The sequence below is a fragment of the Gorilla gorilla genome, chromosome 3 (genome assembly GCF_029281585.2).
Source record: "Gorilla gorilla gorilla isolate KB3781 chromosome 3, NHGRI_mGorGor1-v2.1_pri, whole genome shotgun sequence".
Taxonomy (NCBI): domain Eukaryota; kingdom Metazoa; phylum Chordata; class Mammalia; order Primates; family Hominidae; genus Gorilla; species Gorilla gorilla.
In genome coordinates, this window is record NC_073227.2 from 106,506,461 (window position 1) to 106,527,074 (window position 20,614).

General features: G+C 36.1%; 1 protein-coding gene across 36 annotated transcripts in view; it reads right to left on the reverse strand.

Annotated features, from left to right (window-relative positions):
- Positions 1–20,614, reverse strand: part of MAPK10 (mitogen-activated protein kinase 10) — a 580,277-nt gene that overhangs the window by 175,570 nt on the left and 384,093 nt on the right. For 33 of the 36 annotated variants that reach the window (XR_008679024.2, XM_055384586.2, XM_055384585.2 and 30 more), the window contains one exon: positions 6,500–6,571. Coding sequence is in view for 32 of the 36 variants with exons in the window: in XM_055384586.2 (XP_055240561.1) it covers positions 6,500–6,565 (66 nt within the window). In the remaining 4 variants the exon portion in view is untranslated. Of the gene's footprint in view, positions 1–6,472; positions 6,572–20,614 lie in introns of all 36 variants that reach the window. The other 3 variants (XM_063705399.1, XM_063705400.1, XM_063705398.1) reach the window with 1 other exon arrangement.

Consider the following 20,614-nt stretch of genomic DNA (forward strand, 5'->3'; position numbering starts at 1 on the left):
GAACATGAAGGTTTGTTACATAGGTATACATGTGCCATGGTGGTTTGCTGCACCCATCGATCTGTCATCTACATTAGGTGTTTCTCCTAATTCTATCCCTCTCGACATGCCCTGGTGTGTGATGTTCCCCTCCCTGTGTCCATGTGTTCTCATTGTTCAGCTCCCACATGTGAGTGAGAACATGGGGTGTTTGGCTTTCTGTTCCTGTTAGTTTGCTAAGAATGATGGTTTCCAGCTTCATCCATGTCCCTGCAAAGGACATGAACTCATCCTTTTTATGGCTGCATAGTATTCCATGGTGTGTATGTGGCATATTTTCTTTATCCAGTCTATTACTGATGGGCATTTGGTTTGGTTGCAAGTCTTGCTATTGTGAACAGTGCTGCTATAAACATACCTGTGCATGTGTCTTTATAGTTGAATGATTAGAATCCTTTGGATATATACCCAGTAATGGGATTGCTGGGTCAAATGGTGTTTCTGGTTCTAGATCCTTGAGGAATCACCACACTGTCTTCCACAATGGTTGAACTAATTTACACTCCCACCAACAGTGTAAAATCTTTCCTATTCCTCTGCATCCTCACCAGCATCTGTTGTTTCCTGACTTTTTAATGCTCACCATTCTAACTGGCATGAGATGTTATCTCATTGTGGTTTTGATTTGCATTTCTCCAATGACCAGTGATGAAGAGCTTTTTTTCATATGTTTGTTGTCTGCATAAATGTCTTCTTTTGAGAAGTGACTGTTCATATCATTTGCCCATTTTTTGATGGGGTTGTTTGTTATTTTCTCATAAATTTAAGTTCTTTATAGATTCTGGACTTTAGCCCTTTGTCAGATGGATACATTGCAAAAATGTTCCCCCATTCTGTGGGTTGCCTGTTCACTCTGGTAATAATTTCTTTTGCTGTGGAGAAGTTCTTTAGTTTAACTAGATCCCATTTGTCAATTTTGGCTTTTGTTGCCATTGCTTTTGGTGTTTTAGTCATGAAGTCTTTGCCCATGCCTATGTCCTGAATGATATTACCTAGGTTTTCTTCCACGGTTTTTATGGTTTTTATGGTTTTAGGTCTTACATTTCAGTCTTTAATCCATCTTGAGTTAATCTTTGTATAAGGTGTAAGGAAAGGGTCCAGTTTCAGTTTTCTGCATATGGCTAGCCAGTTTTCCCAACACCATTTATTAAATAGGGAATCCTTTCCCCATGGCTTATTTTTGTTGAAGATCAGATGGTTGTAGATTTGGGGCATTATTTCTAAGGCCTCTGTTCTGTTCCATTGGTCTATATATTTGTTTTGGTACCAGCACCATGCTGTTTTGGTTACTGTAGCCTTGTAGTATAGTTTGAAGTCAGGTAGCATGATGCCTCCAGTGTTGTTCTTTTTGCTTAGGATTGTCTTGGCTTTATGGGCTCTTTTTTGGTTCCATATGAAATTTAAAGTAGTTTTTTCTAATTCTGTGAAGAATGTCAAAGGTAGTTTGATGGGAATAGCATTGAATCTATAAATTACTTTGGGCAGTATGGCCATTTTCACAATATTGATTCTTCCTATCCATGAGCATGGTATGTTTTGTTTTTCCATTTGTTTGTGACCTCTCTTATTTCCTTCAGCCATGTTTTGTAGTTCTCCTTGAAGAGGTCGTTTGCATCCCTTTTAATTGTATTCCTAGGTATTTTATTCTGTTTGTAGCAATTGTGAATGGGAGTTCACTCATGATTTGGCTGTTTGTCTATTATTGGTATATAGAAATGCTTGTGATATTTGCACATTGACTTTGTATCTTGAGACTTTGCTGAAGTTGCTTATCAGATTAAGGAGATTTTGGACTGAGATGATGAGGTTTTCTAAATATACAATCATGTCATCTGCAAACAGAGAAAATTTTGACTTCTTCTCTTCTTATTTGAATACGCTTTATTTCATTCTCTTGCCTGATTGCCCTGGTCAGAACTTCCAATACTCTGTTGAATAGGAGTGGTGAGAGAGGGCATCCTTGTCTTCTGCTGGTTTTCAAAGGGAATTATTCCAGCTTTTCCCATTCAGTATGATACTGGCTGTGGAACTGTCATAAATAGCTCTTATTATTTTGAGATACGTTCCATCAGTGCCTAGTTTATTGAGAGTTTTTAGCATGAACAGGTGTTGAATTTTATCGAAGGCCTTTTCTGCATCTATTGAGATAAACATGTGGTTTTTGTCATTGGTTCTGTTTCTGTAATGGATTACATTTATTGATTTGCATATGCTGAACCACCCTTGCATCCCAGGGATGAAGCCAACTTGGTCAAGGTAGATAAGCTTTTTGATGTGCTGCTGGATTCGGTTTGTCAGTATTTTATTGAGGATTTTTACATTGATGTTCATCAGGGATACTGCCCTGAAATTTTCTTTTTACACTGTGTCTCTGCCAGGTTTTGGTATCAGTATGATGCTGGCCTCATAAAATGAGTAAGGAAGGAGTCCCTCTTTTTCTATTGTCTGGAATAGTTTCAGAAGGAATGATGCCAGCAACTCTGTACCTCCGGTAGAATTCAGCTGTGAATCTGTCTGGTCCTGGGCTTTTTTTGGTTGGTAGGCTATTAATTACTGCCTCAATTTCAGCACTTGTTATTGGTCTATTCAGGGATTTAACTCCTTCCTGGTTTAGTCTTGGGAGGGTGTATGTGTCCAGGAATTTAACCATTTTTTCTAGATTTTCAAGTTTATTTGCATAGAGGTGTTTATAGTATTCTCTGATGGTAGTCTGTATTTCTGCGGGATCAGTGGTGATATCCCCTTCTTCATTTTTTATTGTGTCTATTTGATTCTTCTTTCTTTTCCTCTTTATTAGTCTGGCTAGCAGTCTATCTATTTTGTTAACCTTTTCAAAAAAAATAGCTCCTGGATTCTGTGATTTTTTGAAGGGTTTTTTGTGTATCTATCCTTCAGTTCTGCTCTGATCTTATTTATTTCTTGTCCTCTGCTATCTTTTGAAATTGTTTACTCTTGCTTCTCTAGTTCTTTTAATTATGATGTTAGGATGTTGATTTTAGATCTTTTTCACTTTCTCCTGTGGGCATTTAGTGTTATAAATTTCCCTCTAACCACTGCTTTAGCTGTCTCCCAGAGATTCTGGTATATTGTGTCTTTGTTCTCCTCGATTTCAAATAACTGATTTATTTCTGCCTTAATTTTGTTATTTACCCAGTAGTCATTTAGGAGCAGGTTGTTCAGTATCTATGTAGTTCTGTGGTTTTGAGTAAGTTTTTAAATCCTGCATTCTAATTTCATTGCACTGTGGTCTGAAAGACTGTTTGTTATTATTTCCATTCTTTTGCATTTGCTGAGGAGTGTTTTACTTCCAATTATGTGGTCAATTTTAGAATAAATGCTATGTGGTGTTGAGAAGAATGTATATTCTGCTTATTTGGGGTGGAAAGTTCTGTAGATGTCTATTAGGTCCACTTGGTCCAGAGCTGCATTCAAGTCCTGAATATCCTTGTTAATTTTCTGCCTCGTTGATCTGTCTAATATTGACAATGGGGTGTTAAATTCTCCCACTATTATTGTGTGAGAGTCTAAGTCTCCTTGTAGGTCTCTAAGAACTTGCCTTATGAATCTAGGTGCTCCTGTATTGGGTGCATATAAATTTAAGAGAGTTAGCTCTTCTTGTTGCATTGACCCCTTTACCTTTATGTAATGCCTTTCTTTGTCTTTTTTTATCTTTATCAGAGACTAGGATTACAACCCGTGCTTTTTTTTTTTTTTTTTGCTTTCCATTTGTTTAGTAACTATTCCTCCATCCCATTATTTTGAGCCTATATGTGTCTTTGCATGTGAGATGGGTCTCCTGAATACAGCACACCAATGGGTCTTGACTCTATCCAATTTTAACTCTATCCAATTTGCCAGTCTGTGTCTTTTGATTGGGGCATTTAGCCCATTTACCTTTAAGGTTAATATTGTTATGTGTGAATTTGATCCTGTCATTATGATGTCAGCTGGTTATTTTGCCCATTAGTTGATGCAGTTTCTTCATAGTGTCGATGGTCTTTACAATTTGGGATGTTTTTTCAGTGGCTGGTACCAATTGTTCCTTTCCATATTTAGTGCTCCCTTCAGGAGCTCTTGTAAGGCAGGCCTGGTGGTGACAGAATCTCTCAGCATTTGCTTGTCTGTAAAGGATTTTATTTCTCCTTCACTTATGAGGCTTAATTTGGCTGGACATGAAATTCTGGGTTGAAAATTCTTTCCTTTAAGAATGTCGAATATTGCCCCCCACTCTCTTCTGGCTTGTAGGGTTTCTGCAGAGATATTTGCTGTTAGTCTGATCGGCTTCCCTTTATGGGTAACCCAATCTTTCTCTCTGGCTGCCCTTACCATTTTTTCCTTCATTTTAACCTTGGTGAATCTGACGATTATATATCTTGGGGTTGGTCTTCTCAAGGAGTATCTTTGTGGTGTTCTCTGTATTTCCTGGATATGAATGTTGGCCTCTCTTGCTAGGTTGGGGAAGTTCTCCTGGATAATATCCTAAAGAGTGTTTTTCAACTTGGTTCTATTCTCCCTGTTACTTTCAGGTACATCAATCAAACATAAGTTTGGTCTTTTCACATAGTCCTATATTTCTTGGAGGCTTTGTTCATTCTTTTTCATTCTTTTTTCTCTAATCTTGTCTTCACACTTTATTTCATTAAGTTGATCTTCAGTCTCTGATATCCTTTCTTCTGCTTGATGGATTTGGCTATTGATACTTGTGTATGCTTCACGAAGTTCTCATGCTGTGTGTTTCAGCTCCATCAGGTCATTTATGTTCTTCTCTAAACTGGTTATTCTAGTTAGGAATTCCTTTAACCTTTTTTCAAGGTTCTTAACTTCCTTGCATTGAGTTAGAACATGCTCCTTTAGCTTGGAGGAGTTTGTTTTTACTCACCTTCTGAAGCCTACTTCTGTCAATTCGTCAAACTCATTCTCCATCCAGCTTTGTTCCCTTGCTGGGGAGGAGTTGTGATCCTTTGGAGGAGAAGAGGCATTCTGGCTTTTGGAATTTTCAGCCTTTTTGTGCTGGTTTTTCCTCATCTTTGTGGATTTATCTACCTTTGGTTTTTGATGCTGATGACCTTCAGATGGGGTTTTTGTGTGAATGTCCTTTTTGTTGATGTTGATGCTATTCCTTTCTGTTTGTTAGTTTTCCTTCTAACAGGCCCCTCTGCTGCAGCTCTGCTGGAGTTTGCTGGAGGTCCACTCCAGATCCTGTTTGCCTGAGTATCACCAGCAGAGACTGCAGAATAGCAAAGATTGCATCTGTTCCTTCCTCTGGAAGCTTTTTTCAGAGGGGCACCTGCCAGATGCCAGCTGGAGCTCTCCTGTATGAGGTGTCTGTCGACCCTTGCTGGGAGGTGTGGGGGTCAGGGACCCACTTGAGGAGATAGTCTGTCCCTTAGCAGAGCTTGATTGCTGTGCTGGGAGATCTGCTGCTCCCTTCAGAGCTGGCAGGCAGGAACGTTTAAGTCTGCTGAAGCTGTGCCCACAGCTGCCCCTTCACCCAGGTACTCTGTCCCAGGGAGATAGGAGTTTCATCTATAAGTTGCTGACTAAGCTGCTGCCTTTCTTTCAGAGATGCCCTGCCCAGAGAGGCGGAATCTAGAGAGGCAGTCTGGCTACACTGGCTTTGCTGAGCTGTGGTGGCCTCTGCCCAGTTCGAACTTTCCAGCAGCTTTGTTTACACTGTGAGGGGAAAACCGTCTACTCAAGCCTCAGTAATGGCAGACGCCCCTCCCCCCAACCAAGGTTGAGCATCCCAGGTCGACTTCATACTGCTGTGCTGTCAGTGAGAATTTTCAAGCCAGTGGATCTTAGCTTGCTGGGCTCCATGGGGGTGGGATCCCCTAAGCTAGACCACTTGGCTCCCTGGCTTCAGCCCCCTTTGCACGGGGTGTGAATGGTTCTGTCTCGCTGGTGTTCCAGGCACCACTGGGGTATGAAAAGAATCTCTTGTAGCTAGCTTGGTGTCTGCCCAAACGGCCGCCCATTTTGTGCTTGAAACCCAGGACCCTTGCAGTGTAGACACCTGAGGGAATCTGCAGGTTGCGAAGACCATCGAAAAAGTGTAGCATCTGGGCCAGAGTGCACCCTTCCTCACGGCACAGTCCCTCATGGCTTCCCTTGGCTAGGAGAGGGAGTTCCCTGACCCCTTGCACTTCCTGGGTGAGGCCACGCCCCACCCTGCTTCACCTCGCCCTCTGTGGGCTGCACCCACTCTCTAACCTTTCCCAGTGGGATGAACCAGGTACCTCATGTGGAAATGCGGAAATCACTCGTCTTCTGCGTTGATCTCGCTGGGACCTGGAGACTGGGGCTGTTTCTATTCAGCCGTCTTGCCAGCTCCTAATTCTAAACTACTGTTAATATGATATAAATACTGACTTTGGTGTGGAATGTATGCAAATGGTATGTCAAAGTGGAAATACAAGGGAATATACTGTACCTTGTTTTACCTGTAAGGAACACACACCTGACAAAAGGCAATTTTCACATCCAATGTTGGTTCACTGCAGTAGTATAAGAAATGGAGGCTCATAAATACCTAGAGGAAAAAGAAATGGAGCATAAATTTTCAAATCACTAGTTTTTCATTATATAACAATATAGATTTTGGCATAATTTGAGTCATATGCAAAGTACCATGCACAACATATCTCCAACATAATCCTTATCTTGACCTGTACTATACCTTTCACAAATTGTATTTAATAATGAAATAAGGTTAAAATGTCCTATCTTTTATAATGATGAATTCCATCACACTCATAAAGATTAGATATAAGAAAGTGGACATACCTAATAATTTAAAGGGAAATACGTCCTGTTATAAAGCATTTTCAGTTCTTAACATTTAATTTACAAAAAAAACCCTCAAACATATGCTCAACAGGATATATATATTTATTGTAGAATAAAAGCACTATTAAATAAAATATAATTTATAATAGAATTCTATATAGGACTTGGAGTAGTTATATTAGAGCTTAGTGTATCAGTATAGATAAATTTTTCAAACATGATATTGACCGAGAAGAAAAGCAGTTTGTAACAGATATAAAGAATATACTATATTTGTGTGAAATTTTAAAATTACAAAATATACAAAAATGATTATATATTGCTTTTAAGTACGTATAATTGTGGAGTAAAAAGTATTAGGCACCATATTAACATAAGTTTAATCTTGGTGGGAAGTACAAAAATTCAATTATATCATTTTCTGTATGTTCAAAATATTCTATAAGTTTGCACAGTTTTAAAAGGAAAAGTTATCTAATGGTAATAATGCCAAATTAGGTACTAAGTTATTTAAGAATGACACAGCAACATCAGAGAAACCCAAATAAATTGTTTTGAGTTCAATTAAACACACTTTGTTGAATGCTGATTGTGTGCAAAACGCACAATACTGTCAGATTAAACCATTTAAAAACACCATCAATATGCGACTTCCGTTTCTGGCAAGGATTGATAGATGTCCTGAAAATCACTATCAGTGCAAAATCCCTAAAAATGTTAACATAAAATACACAAAACATCTTTCAGAATGCATAGCTGAGTTGTCAAAAATAAAAGCATGAAACATTCTGAGAAGTTGAAAACAATGTGAAAGGATATATGCAGAGAAGTAAATGAGCTGAGGCCGCTGTTTGTCACAGGCCGTCTGCTGATGTCTGATGACTAGAACTTTACTTCTTTTTTTATTTGTATTCTTTTATTATACTTTAAGTACTGGGATACATGCGCAGAACATGCAGGTTTGTTATATAGGTATACATGTGCCATGGTGGTTTGCTGCACCCATCAACCCATCATCTACATTAGGTATTTCTCTGAATGCTATCCCTCCCCTAGGCCCCCACCCTGACAGGCCCCTGTGTGTGATGTTCCCCTCCCTGTGTCCATGTGTTCTCATTGTTCAGCTCCCACTTATGAGTGATAACATGCAGTGTTTGGTTTTTGGTTCCTGTGTTAGTTTGCTGAGAATGATAGTTTCCAGCTTCATCCATGCCCCTGCAAAGGACATGAACTCATCCTCTTTACGGATGCATAGTATTGCATGGTGTATATGTGTCATATTTTCTTCATCTAGTCTATCACTGATGAGCATTTGGGTTGGTTGCAAGTCTTTGCTATTGTGAACAGTGCTGCAATAAACATAAGTGTGCATATGTCTTTATAGAAGAATGATTTATAATCCTTTGGATATATACCCAGTAATGGGATTGCTGGGTCAAATGGTATTTCTGGTTCTAGATCCTTGAGGAATTGCCACACTGTCTTCCACAATGGTTGCAGTAATTTACACTCCCACCAACATTGTAAAAACATTCCTATTTCTCCACATCCTCTCCAGCATCTTTGTTTCCTGACTTTTTAATGATCGTCATTCTAACTGGCATGAGATGTTATCTTATTGCGGTTTTGATTTGCATTTCTCTAATGACTAGTGATGATGAGCTTTTTTTCATATGTTTGTTGGCTGCATAAATGACTTCTTTTGAGAAGTGTCTGTTCATATCGTTCACCCACTTTTTGTTGGGGTTGTATGCTTTTTTCTTGTAAATTTGTTTAAGTTCTTTATAGATTCTGGATATTAGCCCTTTGTCAGATGGATACATTGCAAAAATTTTCTCCCATTCTGTAGGTTGCCTGTTCACTCTGATAGTAGTTTCTCTTGCTGCGCAGAAGCTCTTTAATTAGATCCCATTTGTCAATTTTGGCTTTTGTTGCCATTGCTTTTGGTGTTTTAGTCATGAAGTCTTTGCCCATGCCTATGTCCTGAATGGTATTGCCTAGGTTTTCTTCTAGAGTTTTTATGGTTTCAGGTCTTATGTTTAAGTCTGTAATCCATCTCGAGCTAATTTTTGTATAAGGTGTAAGGAAGGGGTCCAGTTTCAGTTTTCTGCATATGGCTAGCCAGTTTTCCTAACACCATTTATTAAATAGGGAATCCTTTCCTCATGGCTTGTTTTTGTCAGGTTTGTCGAAAATCAGATGGTTGCAGATGTGTGGCATTATTTCTGAGGCCTCTGATCTGTTCCATTGGTCTATATATTTGTTTTGGTACCAGCACCATGCTGTTTTGGTTACTGTAGCCTTGTAGTATAGTTTGAAATCATGTAGCATGATGTCTCCAGCATTGTTCTTTTTGCTTAGGATTGTCTTGGCTATATGGGCTCTTTTTTGGTTCCATATGAAATTTAAAGTAGTTTTTTCTAATTCTGTGAAGAAAGTCAGTGGTAGCTTGATGAGGATAGCACTGATCTATAAATTACTTTGGGCAGTATGGCCATTTTCACAATATTGATTCTTCCTATCCATGAGCATGGAATGTTTTTCCATTTGTTTGTGTCCTCTCTTATTTCCTTGAGCAGTGGCTCATAGTTCTCCTTGCTCTTCAAGGTCTTTCATATCCCTTGTAAGTTGTTTTCCTAGGTATTTTGTTCTCTTTGTAGCAATTGTGAATGGGAGTTCACTCATGATTTGGCTCTCTGTCTACTATTGGTGTATAGGAATGCTTGTGATTTTTGCACATTGATTTTGCATCCTGAGACTTTGCTCAAGTTGCTTATCAGCTTAAGGAGATTTGGGGCTGAGACAATGGGGTTTTCTAAATGTAGAATCATGCCATCTGCAAACACAGACAATTTGCCAGCCATCTTGCCAGCCACTCAGAACTTCAGTTCTTAAAATGTAGCATGCAGAGTACAGGAAACAAGATTTAGACCTATCTACAGTGGGAAGTCATACTGGAGACACTGCATAAAGCTTACTATAGGAAGTTTTCAATAAACTGTAGGAGGAAGCAAAATAATCTGAGAGGGAAGGTCTGAATTGCAAGGAAAAATGTTTTGCATTGGAACTTCTGCAGGTTTTTTAAATTTAAGGAAGACAGAAAGGATAAGAATATATAAGACATTCCTGAAGAAGAACAAGTGGCTGTTTGCCTAGCGCCGGCGAGGGAAGTATTCTGCCAGAGATCAAGAACTATTATAAAGGTGTGATAAGTAAAAATATGTTGCATTGATGTCATGATAGACTATGAATTAATAGAATACAGAGCCCAGAACAGACACAGACATACATGGGAACCTGATTATGTCAAGGTAAGCAATGCAGACATCTGAGGAAAGAAGAAACTATGCATTAAATCATGCTGATCCACCCCAATTAGTCATTGTATGGTGATGCGGAGAAAGTAGATTCCTGTTGGAAGGCAATTCTCTATGGCCCTCTCATATTTCCGCATGTTTTGCAAACAGAAACACTAGTTTGTTCCAGACCATCTTGCTAAGGATGATTATATAGCAGACAGCCTTGAAAGATAGATGTAGTGTCTCCTTCTGGAGAAAAGGGTAGATCTAATGACTATGGGGCGGGCTCTCTGGGGCAAAGGTCAGGCATGATTACTGCCCATTACAAAAGATTTGGGTTCCCTTAGCTTGAGGTTTCTCTTCAATAATGCAACTGTGTGTGCTGAGGTCACCTGAACATTACATCATCCTATGGGAACTGGGGCCCAAGGAACTGACATGAGTTCTGACATTCTAACTGCTGCTATTGCTCTGAGTAATAAAGACCCTCGTATCTAACCCAGGAGTCTTGTATCTTCTGCCAATATTCATAAAACTGTCAAAGGCTAATTTATGAACTTGCAAGTAAGGTAACATCTCAGACTCTCCAGCATTCTCGACAATCCCTACCTCACGTTGTACACAAAAAATAATTCCAGACAGATCAGAAATTTCAGGAAAGGCCAAACTTTAAATAATATAGAAGAAAATATGGTTGACTGTTTCTGTGAAATAAATCATAAATAATATATACGCTAAGCTTTGAAAAATATATTAATAAAATAAACTATATTAAAATTAATAATCTGTGTATTAAAATATGTGATAATTAGTATAAAAAGTAGTCCACACGTTTGAAATAAAAATCAAAATACATATAAACAGTGAAAAATTTATTGAGAATCTATAAAAAGCTCTTTAAAAATCAAGAAGAAAAGACAAAGGACCAATACATAAATAAAACCCAAAAAATTGAAGAATTTCATGAAAAAAGAAATATACGAGCACTCACAAATATATGTGTACCTTAAAACCATATTGGGATACTATTTTACATCCTTCAAATTGTCAAAAGCTGAAGAGTATAATACATATTCAGTATTTGAAAGGAGGTTGATTTGAATATTTGTACATTACTAATAGGTGTGGCAATTGGAACAACTAAATTTAGAGGGAAAATGCCATTATTTAGTAAACTTGTGCATAGCCTACAACACAATAATTCCACATCTACACATATTCCTAGAGAAACTCTTATGTTTTTATACCAGTATACACGTACAAGAAAGTTCATTAGAATATTTTTATAATAGCACAATAAATAATAAAAATGAACTCTGGAAAAAAAACAAATATTCATAGAAAGAACAATGAATAAATAAATTGTGGTATTTTCCTTTAGTGGAATACCATATAGCAATGAAATAGTTGAATAGTGAAACAAGTATCAAATATGACAACATCTCTTTTTTTTGTTATGTTATACTTAATCCATTTATGAAATTTTGAAAATATGCACAACTAAACAATATCTTATTTAAGAATATTGCTTTAGTATGATAAAACTGTTTTTTGAAAGCAAAGGAATAAAAAAAGCAAAATCCAAGAGATGAGATAATTATCCTGGGGAGATGAGGAGTGCCATTGGGAAGGGGCATGCAGGGAGCTTCAAAGACATTAGCTATGTCTACTTCTTGAAGCTGGGCAGTGGGGTTCACACATGTTTGTTACATTATTTAAACCCTATGAAACATATCAAACATTATTTAAACATATGAAACATATATTATTGGATATGTCTGAAATATTTTACAGAAAAAAGGTCAAGTGATACAAGGAATTAGTGGTCCTTCAGTGTTCTGCTGGGCCTTGTGTATGCATGGATGTGTATGCACGTTTGGTATGATGTACCAAACACTCATAATAGCCACTAATAGGAAATACTCTTGAGGAGAAATGCTGAGGTTTGTAAAGCAGGAAGATAAAAGGAACCATTAAACTACTGAATTAATAAATTCTAGAACTTTTCCCATTTTAGATTTTTTGTTATGTTTGAAAATAAATTCTCTATAGGAAAAAAATACTAACTATAATCAGTAAGTAAAAAACAAAACAAAAGGAGCAATTTACTCTTTAAATTTTAACCTGTGATGTTATTTTATTGCATGTTCAGGGATTTTATGTATAATTTTTGCCAGACAGTAACCACTACTTTGTTAATGTTTTAATTTTTTAACAAAATAGTTTTGATTCAAGTCTAATTTACACAGCAAAATGAACCATTCTTAAGCGTACAGGTGGATGAATTTTGAAAAATGCATGTATCCCTGAAACACACATTTCAATGAACAGAGAATAGTCTGAAAACCCCATGTGCCTTTTTTGGAAAACACTCCTCACCCTCCAAACAGTGTTCTAACTTCTTTCATTATAAATTAGTTATTCTCCTAGAACTAATGTAAATGAAATTACACAGTATGTATTCTGTTTTATTGGGCTCTTTTTGCTCAGCAAAATGTCTTTAGTATTCATCCACGTTACTGTATTTATCAGTAATTGTCCCTTTCCATTGCTGACAAAAATGTACCATAGCTTGTTAATTGATTCTGCATTTGGAGAGTTGAGATGTTTCTATTTTTTAGATATTATAATAATGCTGCTATGATCATTTATGAACGTGTCTTTTTGTATAAGTATGTTTTCATTTCTCTTAGGGAAAATACCTAGAGAAGAAATTATTGGATTGAGGAATAATATTATGTGTAATTTTTTAATATCTAATTTTTATGGATACATGACAGCTATACATATTTATGGGGTACATGTGAAATTTTAATACAAGCATACAATGTGTAATGACTAAATCAGGGTAATCGAGATATCCATCACCTCAAGCATTTATAATTTCTTTATGTTAGGAATATTCTAATTCCACTCTTTTAGTTATTTTAAAATATACAATAAATTATTGTCAACTAGAATCATCCTACTGAACACTAAATCTTATTGCTTCAATCTGATTATATTTCAGTACCCATTAACTATTCCCTCTTTACTCCTTTCTCTCCACTACCCTTCCCAGCCTTTGGTAATCATCATTCTACTCTATCTCCATGAGATCAATTTCTTTAGTTCCCACATATGAGTGAGAACATGCAACATTTGTCTTTTCATGTTTGGCTTATTTCCCTTCACATAACGTCCTCCAGTTCTGCCCATGTTGTTGTAAATGACAGGATTTCATTCTCTTTTATGCTTTAACAATATTCCATTGTGTATATGTATGTACCACAGTTTCTTTATCCATTCTTCTGCTGATAAACACTTAGGCTGAAGGAATATGTTTAACTTTTTAAAAGCTGCCAGAACCATTTTCAATCTCCTGCAGCAATGTAAGAAAATTCAGTTGCTTCACATCCCTGCCAACATTTGATGTAATCAGTTTTCTAAATTTTAATCATTTTAGTGAGTGTTTAAAAATATAATGCTGACTAATAATTTTGAGAAATTTTTATATGTTATTGGCCATTTATTTATCTTCCTTGGTGAAGTGCTTTTCCAAGTCTTTTGCTCAATGGATAGTGGACTGTGGATGGAGAGAAGGCTTTATCTTTATATTACAAATTATAGAAATGCTTTATCTATTCCAGATAAAAGTCTTCTGTTAGAGACACGCATTACGAATATTTTCTCTCAGCCTTCAGCTCGCATATTCAGCTTATTAATGTTATTTTTAAATTAGTAGTATTTTTAATTTTATGAATTTATTTTTTCATTTATTTTCCTTTTATGATTAGCTTGTTTTTGGCTTTGTGCCTATCCCCAGGTTCACAGAGATATTCTCCTATATATTCTTTGTGAAGCTTTAAATTGTCTTTTTCTTCTTTTTTTAGTGGTTGTTCTAGAGTTAACACCCTACATTTTTAATTTATAATAATCCAGCTTCAAATAATATTCTGCTTCACATATAGTTTAAGAAACTTATATAGTATACTTCCATTTTCCTCTCCAATCCTTTGAGCTATGGATGTTACATATTTTACTTATACACACATTATAGACCTCATAAAACATTGCTATTAGTTGCGCTTTAAAGAGGCAATTATATATTTGAAAGAAATTACCAAAAAGGTACTTTGTATTTACTCACATAGTACAAAGGGGTATAGTTCTTATACTCTTCTTTAAGGTTTATTTGTAAGCCTTCATGGGTTTTGATATAATTTTAAATGGTATTTTTATTTTATTTCTATTTTCAAACTGTTCATTTTCAGCATTCAAAATACATTGTTTCATTGTTGCTCACTGTCTTGCAGCATACATTAAACAGGGAAGTCTTCCAGTCACTCTTTGATCTTTCCCTCAGTCTTCTCACAGCACTTTTTTCATTACTTTTGTTATGAATATCGTATAGTATTGTAACCATTCATTTGTATGTCTTTTCCATTCTATTTAAGACCTTCTCAAGGAAAATGACTATGTTTTATTAATCTTCACAATCCCAGGGCCTACCACTATTGTTGGTATATAGATAATGTTGAGAAAATGTTTACTGAATGAAAGAAGAACCCAATTTTAAAAGTACAAATCTACATTTTTAAATTATCTCCTCATATTGAAACCTGTGAATTTGCGATACATTTGATACTAACAAATTAGGAGCAAGGAGTTTGCAGTAGTAGAAATATGAAGGAAATAATCCAAGCACAATGACTTCAGAAATGCTACCCAGCAGGGACGTTTCAGTTCTGTACTGCTGAAGTGGGCATGTGGGAAATAATAACATCCAGCAACCCCGCCCCGAAACAAACAATGTGTTTTAACTTTTAATGAACGAATAATCTTGCTATGAAAAGCAGGCATCCTGACCTTTCCTAGTTTGCATTACAAAGACTCCAGTGTAACACCATAGCTAAAAATTTACAAAGTCACTGCGTAACCTTCTTGTTCTAGGAAGGCACTTTAAAAGATAAAAAATGTTTACTATGACAATCCCAGCAAATTACAAAAAATTTGTTTGCTAATTGTTTTTCCTGGTAGCATGGCAGAGAGCATTTGGCCCATTGCATAGAAACAACACAGATGATCAAGGTGGTATCTCAATATTATGCTAAAGTGAAATTAGTGACAATATATTGGTGCAATATAGGACCTGTAAGTAGCTTGAAAGAGAAGGAGATGCTAAGTTAGGGAGTTTAGTGCTTTCAATCACTAGTTGTTCTTCTGGGAAAAGCCCCATATATGCATTTCTTGCTATGCTATACACTGTACTGAGTTTCTCTTTATTATATGTCTATAGGAATTACTGGATACTCCAAACAAAGCAATAGGCCAAGTTGCATGAATGAAATACACTTAAGACTTTATTAGGCTGAATTGGTGCACAGCAGCTGCTGTAAGATAATGTAACTATGATGTATTTTCACAGCTTAGATCAATGTTTAAATTCTTGTGTATCTGAGATGTGTCAACTAAACCACAGGAGGTTTAAGAAGCTTCACAAATGCAAAAATCAAATTCTTCTGGGCAGCTCCCAGATTCCATGGCTTGTCACTGAACTGCAATATATACAAGGAAAAACCATGAACTACTAATTATTAAAAAAAAGTTCCAACAGTTTCTAAGTTCAATTGGTATACGATGTCATTACTTATAAGTAATTTTTGTATTTATTACATAGCAGATTTACTATAAATGACTTTTATAACAGCCTGCAAGCATATGTATGATACAAGAACACAAAGTCATTGTTAATTAAAAATGACTTTGTGTTCTTGTATCATACATATGCTTGCAAGCTGTCATAGACACACTCCGTCTCTTCCATGTTCAAAAGGATTCTCCCTATAATATGCAAAAGACCAGATTAAAAATATGCCTTGAAACAAGTAATTATCTTTTCAGGGGCTGCAGTAGAAAATAGAATTAAATTTAATTTTCTAATAAGAACTGTGCATATGCTCACTTTAACATACTGTCAAATTCTTAAGTAGATGTGCTATCACTTAGAGCAGGAGGCAGCAAGTTATGGTCCATCAGTCAAATTCAGTTAATCACCTGTTTTAATAAATAAAATTGTATCGGAACATAGCCATCCATTACTTTATAAATTGTCGATGGCTGCTTTCACATCACAGTGGCAAAACTGAGTAATTGTGGGAGGAACTGCATAAGCTATAAAGCCTAAGATACTTATTAGTTGGCCTTTATAGAAAAAGTTTGCCAACCTCTGATTTAGAGCATGACAAAGAACCAGAAGTATACCATTAGCCTCGATACAAAGGCCAAACTAATTTAATGTCTCCAACCATAAGTATATAAAGGCACAAAATAATTCCTAAAATAATATCTAATTTCTCATAATATCTCCATAGTTTTACATCTAAAACTTAGATGTTTCTTAAAATATTGTTCATATAACAAGATAGAAGTAAAATTCTTTAATTTTGATGACACAAAATTGTATGATTTGCAACCAGTGGGAAGAAAATTAATTAACATTAGAGTTATCACCAATGAGAGAAAGGGACACCAATCAAGATAGCTAGTACAACAAATTATTCCCAATACTATAATGATCCAGTAATATGGTAAGCATAGACATAGACAGCATACAAATATGAGAAATAATGTGTGGAATCTGAATGGAAACAAAAGAGGAACTTCAGAATGGTGACAACTTCAGTTTTGTAAATCCAGCCATGTTTAAGGACTTCTGGGGCACTGCAGAACAGCTTTTTGTCATTATTTCTTTCCTTCTTCCAACTCCAATGAGATTACTCTTGTTAAGAAATTATATCACAGGAATTTCCCAATTCTTTTTCTTTTTACTAAACAGTAGACACTATTCATGGCTTAAATTGTAGATGGGGAAATGGCAGTGGGTTACACAAGTCATAGTCTATGTGAGCTGATCTGAGATTGTAGCACTCTCAGATATTTTTCTTAAAATTATAAAAAAAGTTCTTTCCATTATTTTGGAAAGTCAGAACTGCTGAGATGGAATATAACAAGAAGTCAACACAAACAATTCTACAATAACCGTAAAACCCAAAAGGCAGTGAAAAGCAGTAAAAGTGAGAAGTCAGTGACTATTATATTAAATGGAATTAAAGAAAAAAATTAAGCTATAAGCTATTATGACTAAGCCATAACACAGAGCAGTTGAAAGAGATTTTTAAGTGGTAAGGGATAGATACCCCTACCACATAAAAAAATATTTAAACCAAAGAGAGCTAGTATCTTATATTAACAAAATAGCCTTTAAGGCAAAAAGTATTATTAAGAATTACAATAGTCATTACTTAATGACAAAGGAGAAACTCCCCAAGAAAATATAACAGTCTTGGACTTATATGCACTTAGCATTACCTCAAAATGTGTAAAGCAAATATTAAAACAATTATAAGACTACAAAGAAAACTGAAAAATTCACGATCACAGTGAGAGATTTTAACACATATAAGTATCTCTTGCTTTTTATACAAACTGTTATAAAATAACAAAAAAGTGAGAAATCCTCCTATTAATTTGTTGAGGTTCATAAACTATCATACAAAGATAATATAAGACAAGAAAACTATAGTATAATCTTATGAACACACAGGTGAAAAATTTTAAAAATTATCAACTAAAATTATATGTTAGGAAAAAATAATACAGAAAACCAAGTAGAGTTTATCCCAAGTATACAAGCATGTGGCAAATTGAGAATGTCTAGTAATATAATTCAATATATTTAACACATTAAAAGAGAAAAATGCTTGTCATATTCAGTAGATAGAGAAAATAATTTGATATCATTTCAAATCTATTCATGGTTAAAACACACACATATATTTCACCAACTAGAAAAAGAGACATTTTTCATAACTGGGTAAGAGTTTTCTATCAAAAGCAACAAATATCATATTTAATGATGAAAACAAGAAAAAGAGGCATTCCCTCTCAGATTTAATAAAATATAAAGATGTCTGCCATCATTGTTTCCATTCAATAGTACCCCGGAAATGAAATGAAATTTTTAAAATTGGCATATGAATTGAAAAACACAAACTGTTCTCCACTGAAGACAACGGGATTTTTTTTAAATTTAATTTTATTATTATTATACTTTAAGTTTTAGGGTACATGTGCACAATGTGCAGGTTAGTTACATATGTATACATGTGCCATGCTGGTGTGCTGCATCCATTAACTCATCACTTAGAATTAGGTATATCTGCTAATGCTATCCCTCCCCCCTCCCCCCACCTCACAACAGTCCCCAGAGTGTGATGTTCCCCTTCCTGTGTCCATGTGTTCCCATTGTTCAATTCCCACCTATGAGTGAGAATATGCGGTGTTTGGTTTTTTGTTCTTGCGATAGTTTACTGAGAATGATGATTTCCAATTTCATCCATGTCCCTACAAAGGACATGAACTCATCATTTTTTATGGCTGCATAGTATTCCATGGTGTATATGTGCCACATTTTCTTAATCCAGTCTATCATTGTTGGACATTTGGGTTGGTTCCAAGTCTTTGCTTTTGTGAATAGTGCTGCAATAAACATACGTGTTCATGTGTCTTTATAGCGGCATGATTTATAGTCCTTTGGGTATATACCCAGTAATGGGATGGCTGGGTCAAATGGTATTTCTAGTTCTAGATCCCTGAGGAATCACCACACTGAATTCCACAGTGGTTGAACTAGTTTACAGTCCCACCAACAGTGTAAAAGTGTTCCTATTTCTCCACATCCTCTCCAGCACCTGTCATTTCCTGACTTTTTAATGATCGCCATTCTAACTGGTGTGAGATGGTATCTCATTGTGGTTTTGATTTGCATTTCTCTGATGGCCAGTGATGATGAGCATTTTTTCATGTGTTTTTTGGCTGCATAAATGTCTTCTTTTGAGAAATGTCTGTTCATGTCCTTCACCCACTTTTTGATGGGGTTGTATGCTTTTTTCTTGTAAATTTGTTGGAGTTCATTGTAGATTCTGGATATTAGCCCTTTGTCAGATGAGTAGATTGCGAAAATTTTCTCCCATTTTGTAGGTCGCCTGTTCACTCTGATAGTAGTTTCTTTTGCTGTGCAGAAGCTCTTTAGTTTAATTAGATCCCATTTGTCAATTTTGGCTTTTGTTGCCATTGCTTTTGGTGTTTTAGACATGAAGTCCTTGCCCATGCCTATGTCCTGAAAGGTATTGCCTAGGTTTTCTTCTAGGGTTTTTATGGTTTTAGGTCTAACGTTTAAGTCTTTAATCTATCTTGAATTAATTTTTGTATAATGTGTAAGGGAGGGATCCAGTTTCAGCTTTCAACATATGGCTAGCCAGTTTTCCCAGCCCCATTTATTAAATAGGGAATCCTTTCCCCATTGCTTATTTTTCTCAGGTTTGTCAAAGATGAGATAGTTGTAGATATGAGGTGTTATTTCTGAGGGCTCTGTTCTGTTCCGTTGATCAATATCTCTGTTTTGGTACCAGTACCATGCTGTTTTGGTTACTGTAGCCTTGTAGTATAGTTTGAAGTCAGGTAGCGTGATGCCTCCCGTTTTGTTCTTTTGGCTTAGGATTGACTTGGCAATACGGGCTCTTTTTTGGTTCCATATGAACTTTAAAGTAGTTTTTTCCAATTCTGTAAAGAAAGTCATTGGTAGCTTGATGGGGATGGCATTGAATCTGTAAATTACCTTGGGCAGTGTGGCCATTTTCACAATATTGATTCTTCCTACCCATGAGCATGGAATGTTCTTCCATTTGTTTGTATCCTCTTTTATTTCATTGAGCAGTGGTTTGTAGTTCTCCTTGAAGAGGTCCTTCATGTCCCTTGTAAGTTGGATTCCTAGGTATTTTATTCTCTTTGAAGCAATTGTGAATGGGAGTTCACTCATGATTTGGCTCTCTATTTGTCTGTTATTGGTGTATAAGAATGCTTGTGATTTTTGTACATTGATTTTGTATCGTGAGACTTTGCTGAAGTTGCTTATCAGCTTAAGGAGATTTTGGGCTGAGACAATGGGGTTTTCTAGATATACAATTGAAAATCTAGAAGAAATGGATAAATTCCTCGACACATACACTCTGCCAAGACTAAACCAGGAAGAAGTTGAATCTCTGAATAGACCAATAACAGGAGCTGAAATTGTGGCAATAATCAATAGCTTACCAACCAAAAAATTCCAGGACCAGATGTATTCACAGCCGAATTCTACCAGAGGTACAAGGAGGAATAGGCACCATTCCTTCTGAAACTATTCCAATCAATAGAAAAAGAGGGAATCCTCCCTAACTCATTTTATGAGGCCAGCATCATCCTGATAGCAAAGCCGGGCGGAGACACAACCAAAAAAGAGAATTTTAGACCAATATCCCTGATGAACATTGATGCAAAAATCCTCAATAAAATACTGGCAAACTGAATCCAGCAGCACATCAAAAAGCTTATCCACCATGATCAAGTGGGCTTCATCCCTGGGATGCAAGGCTGGTTCAATATACGCAAATCAATAAATGTAATCC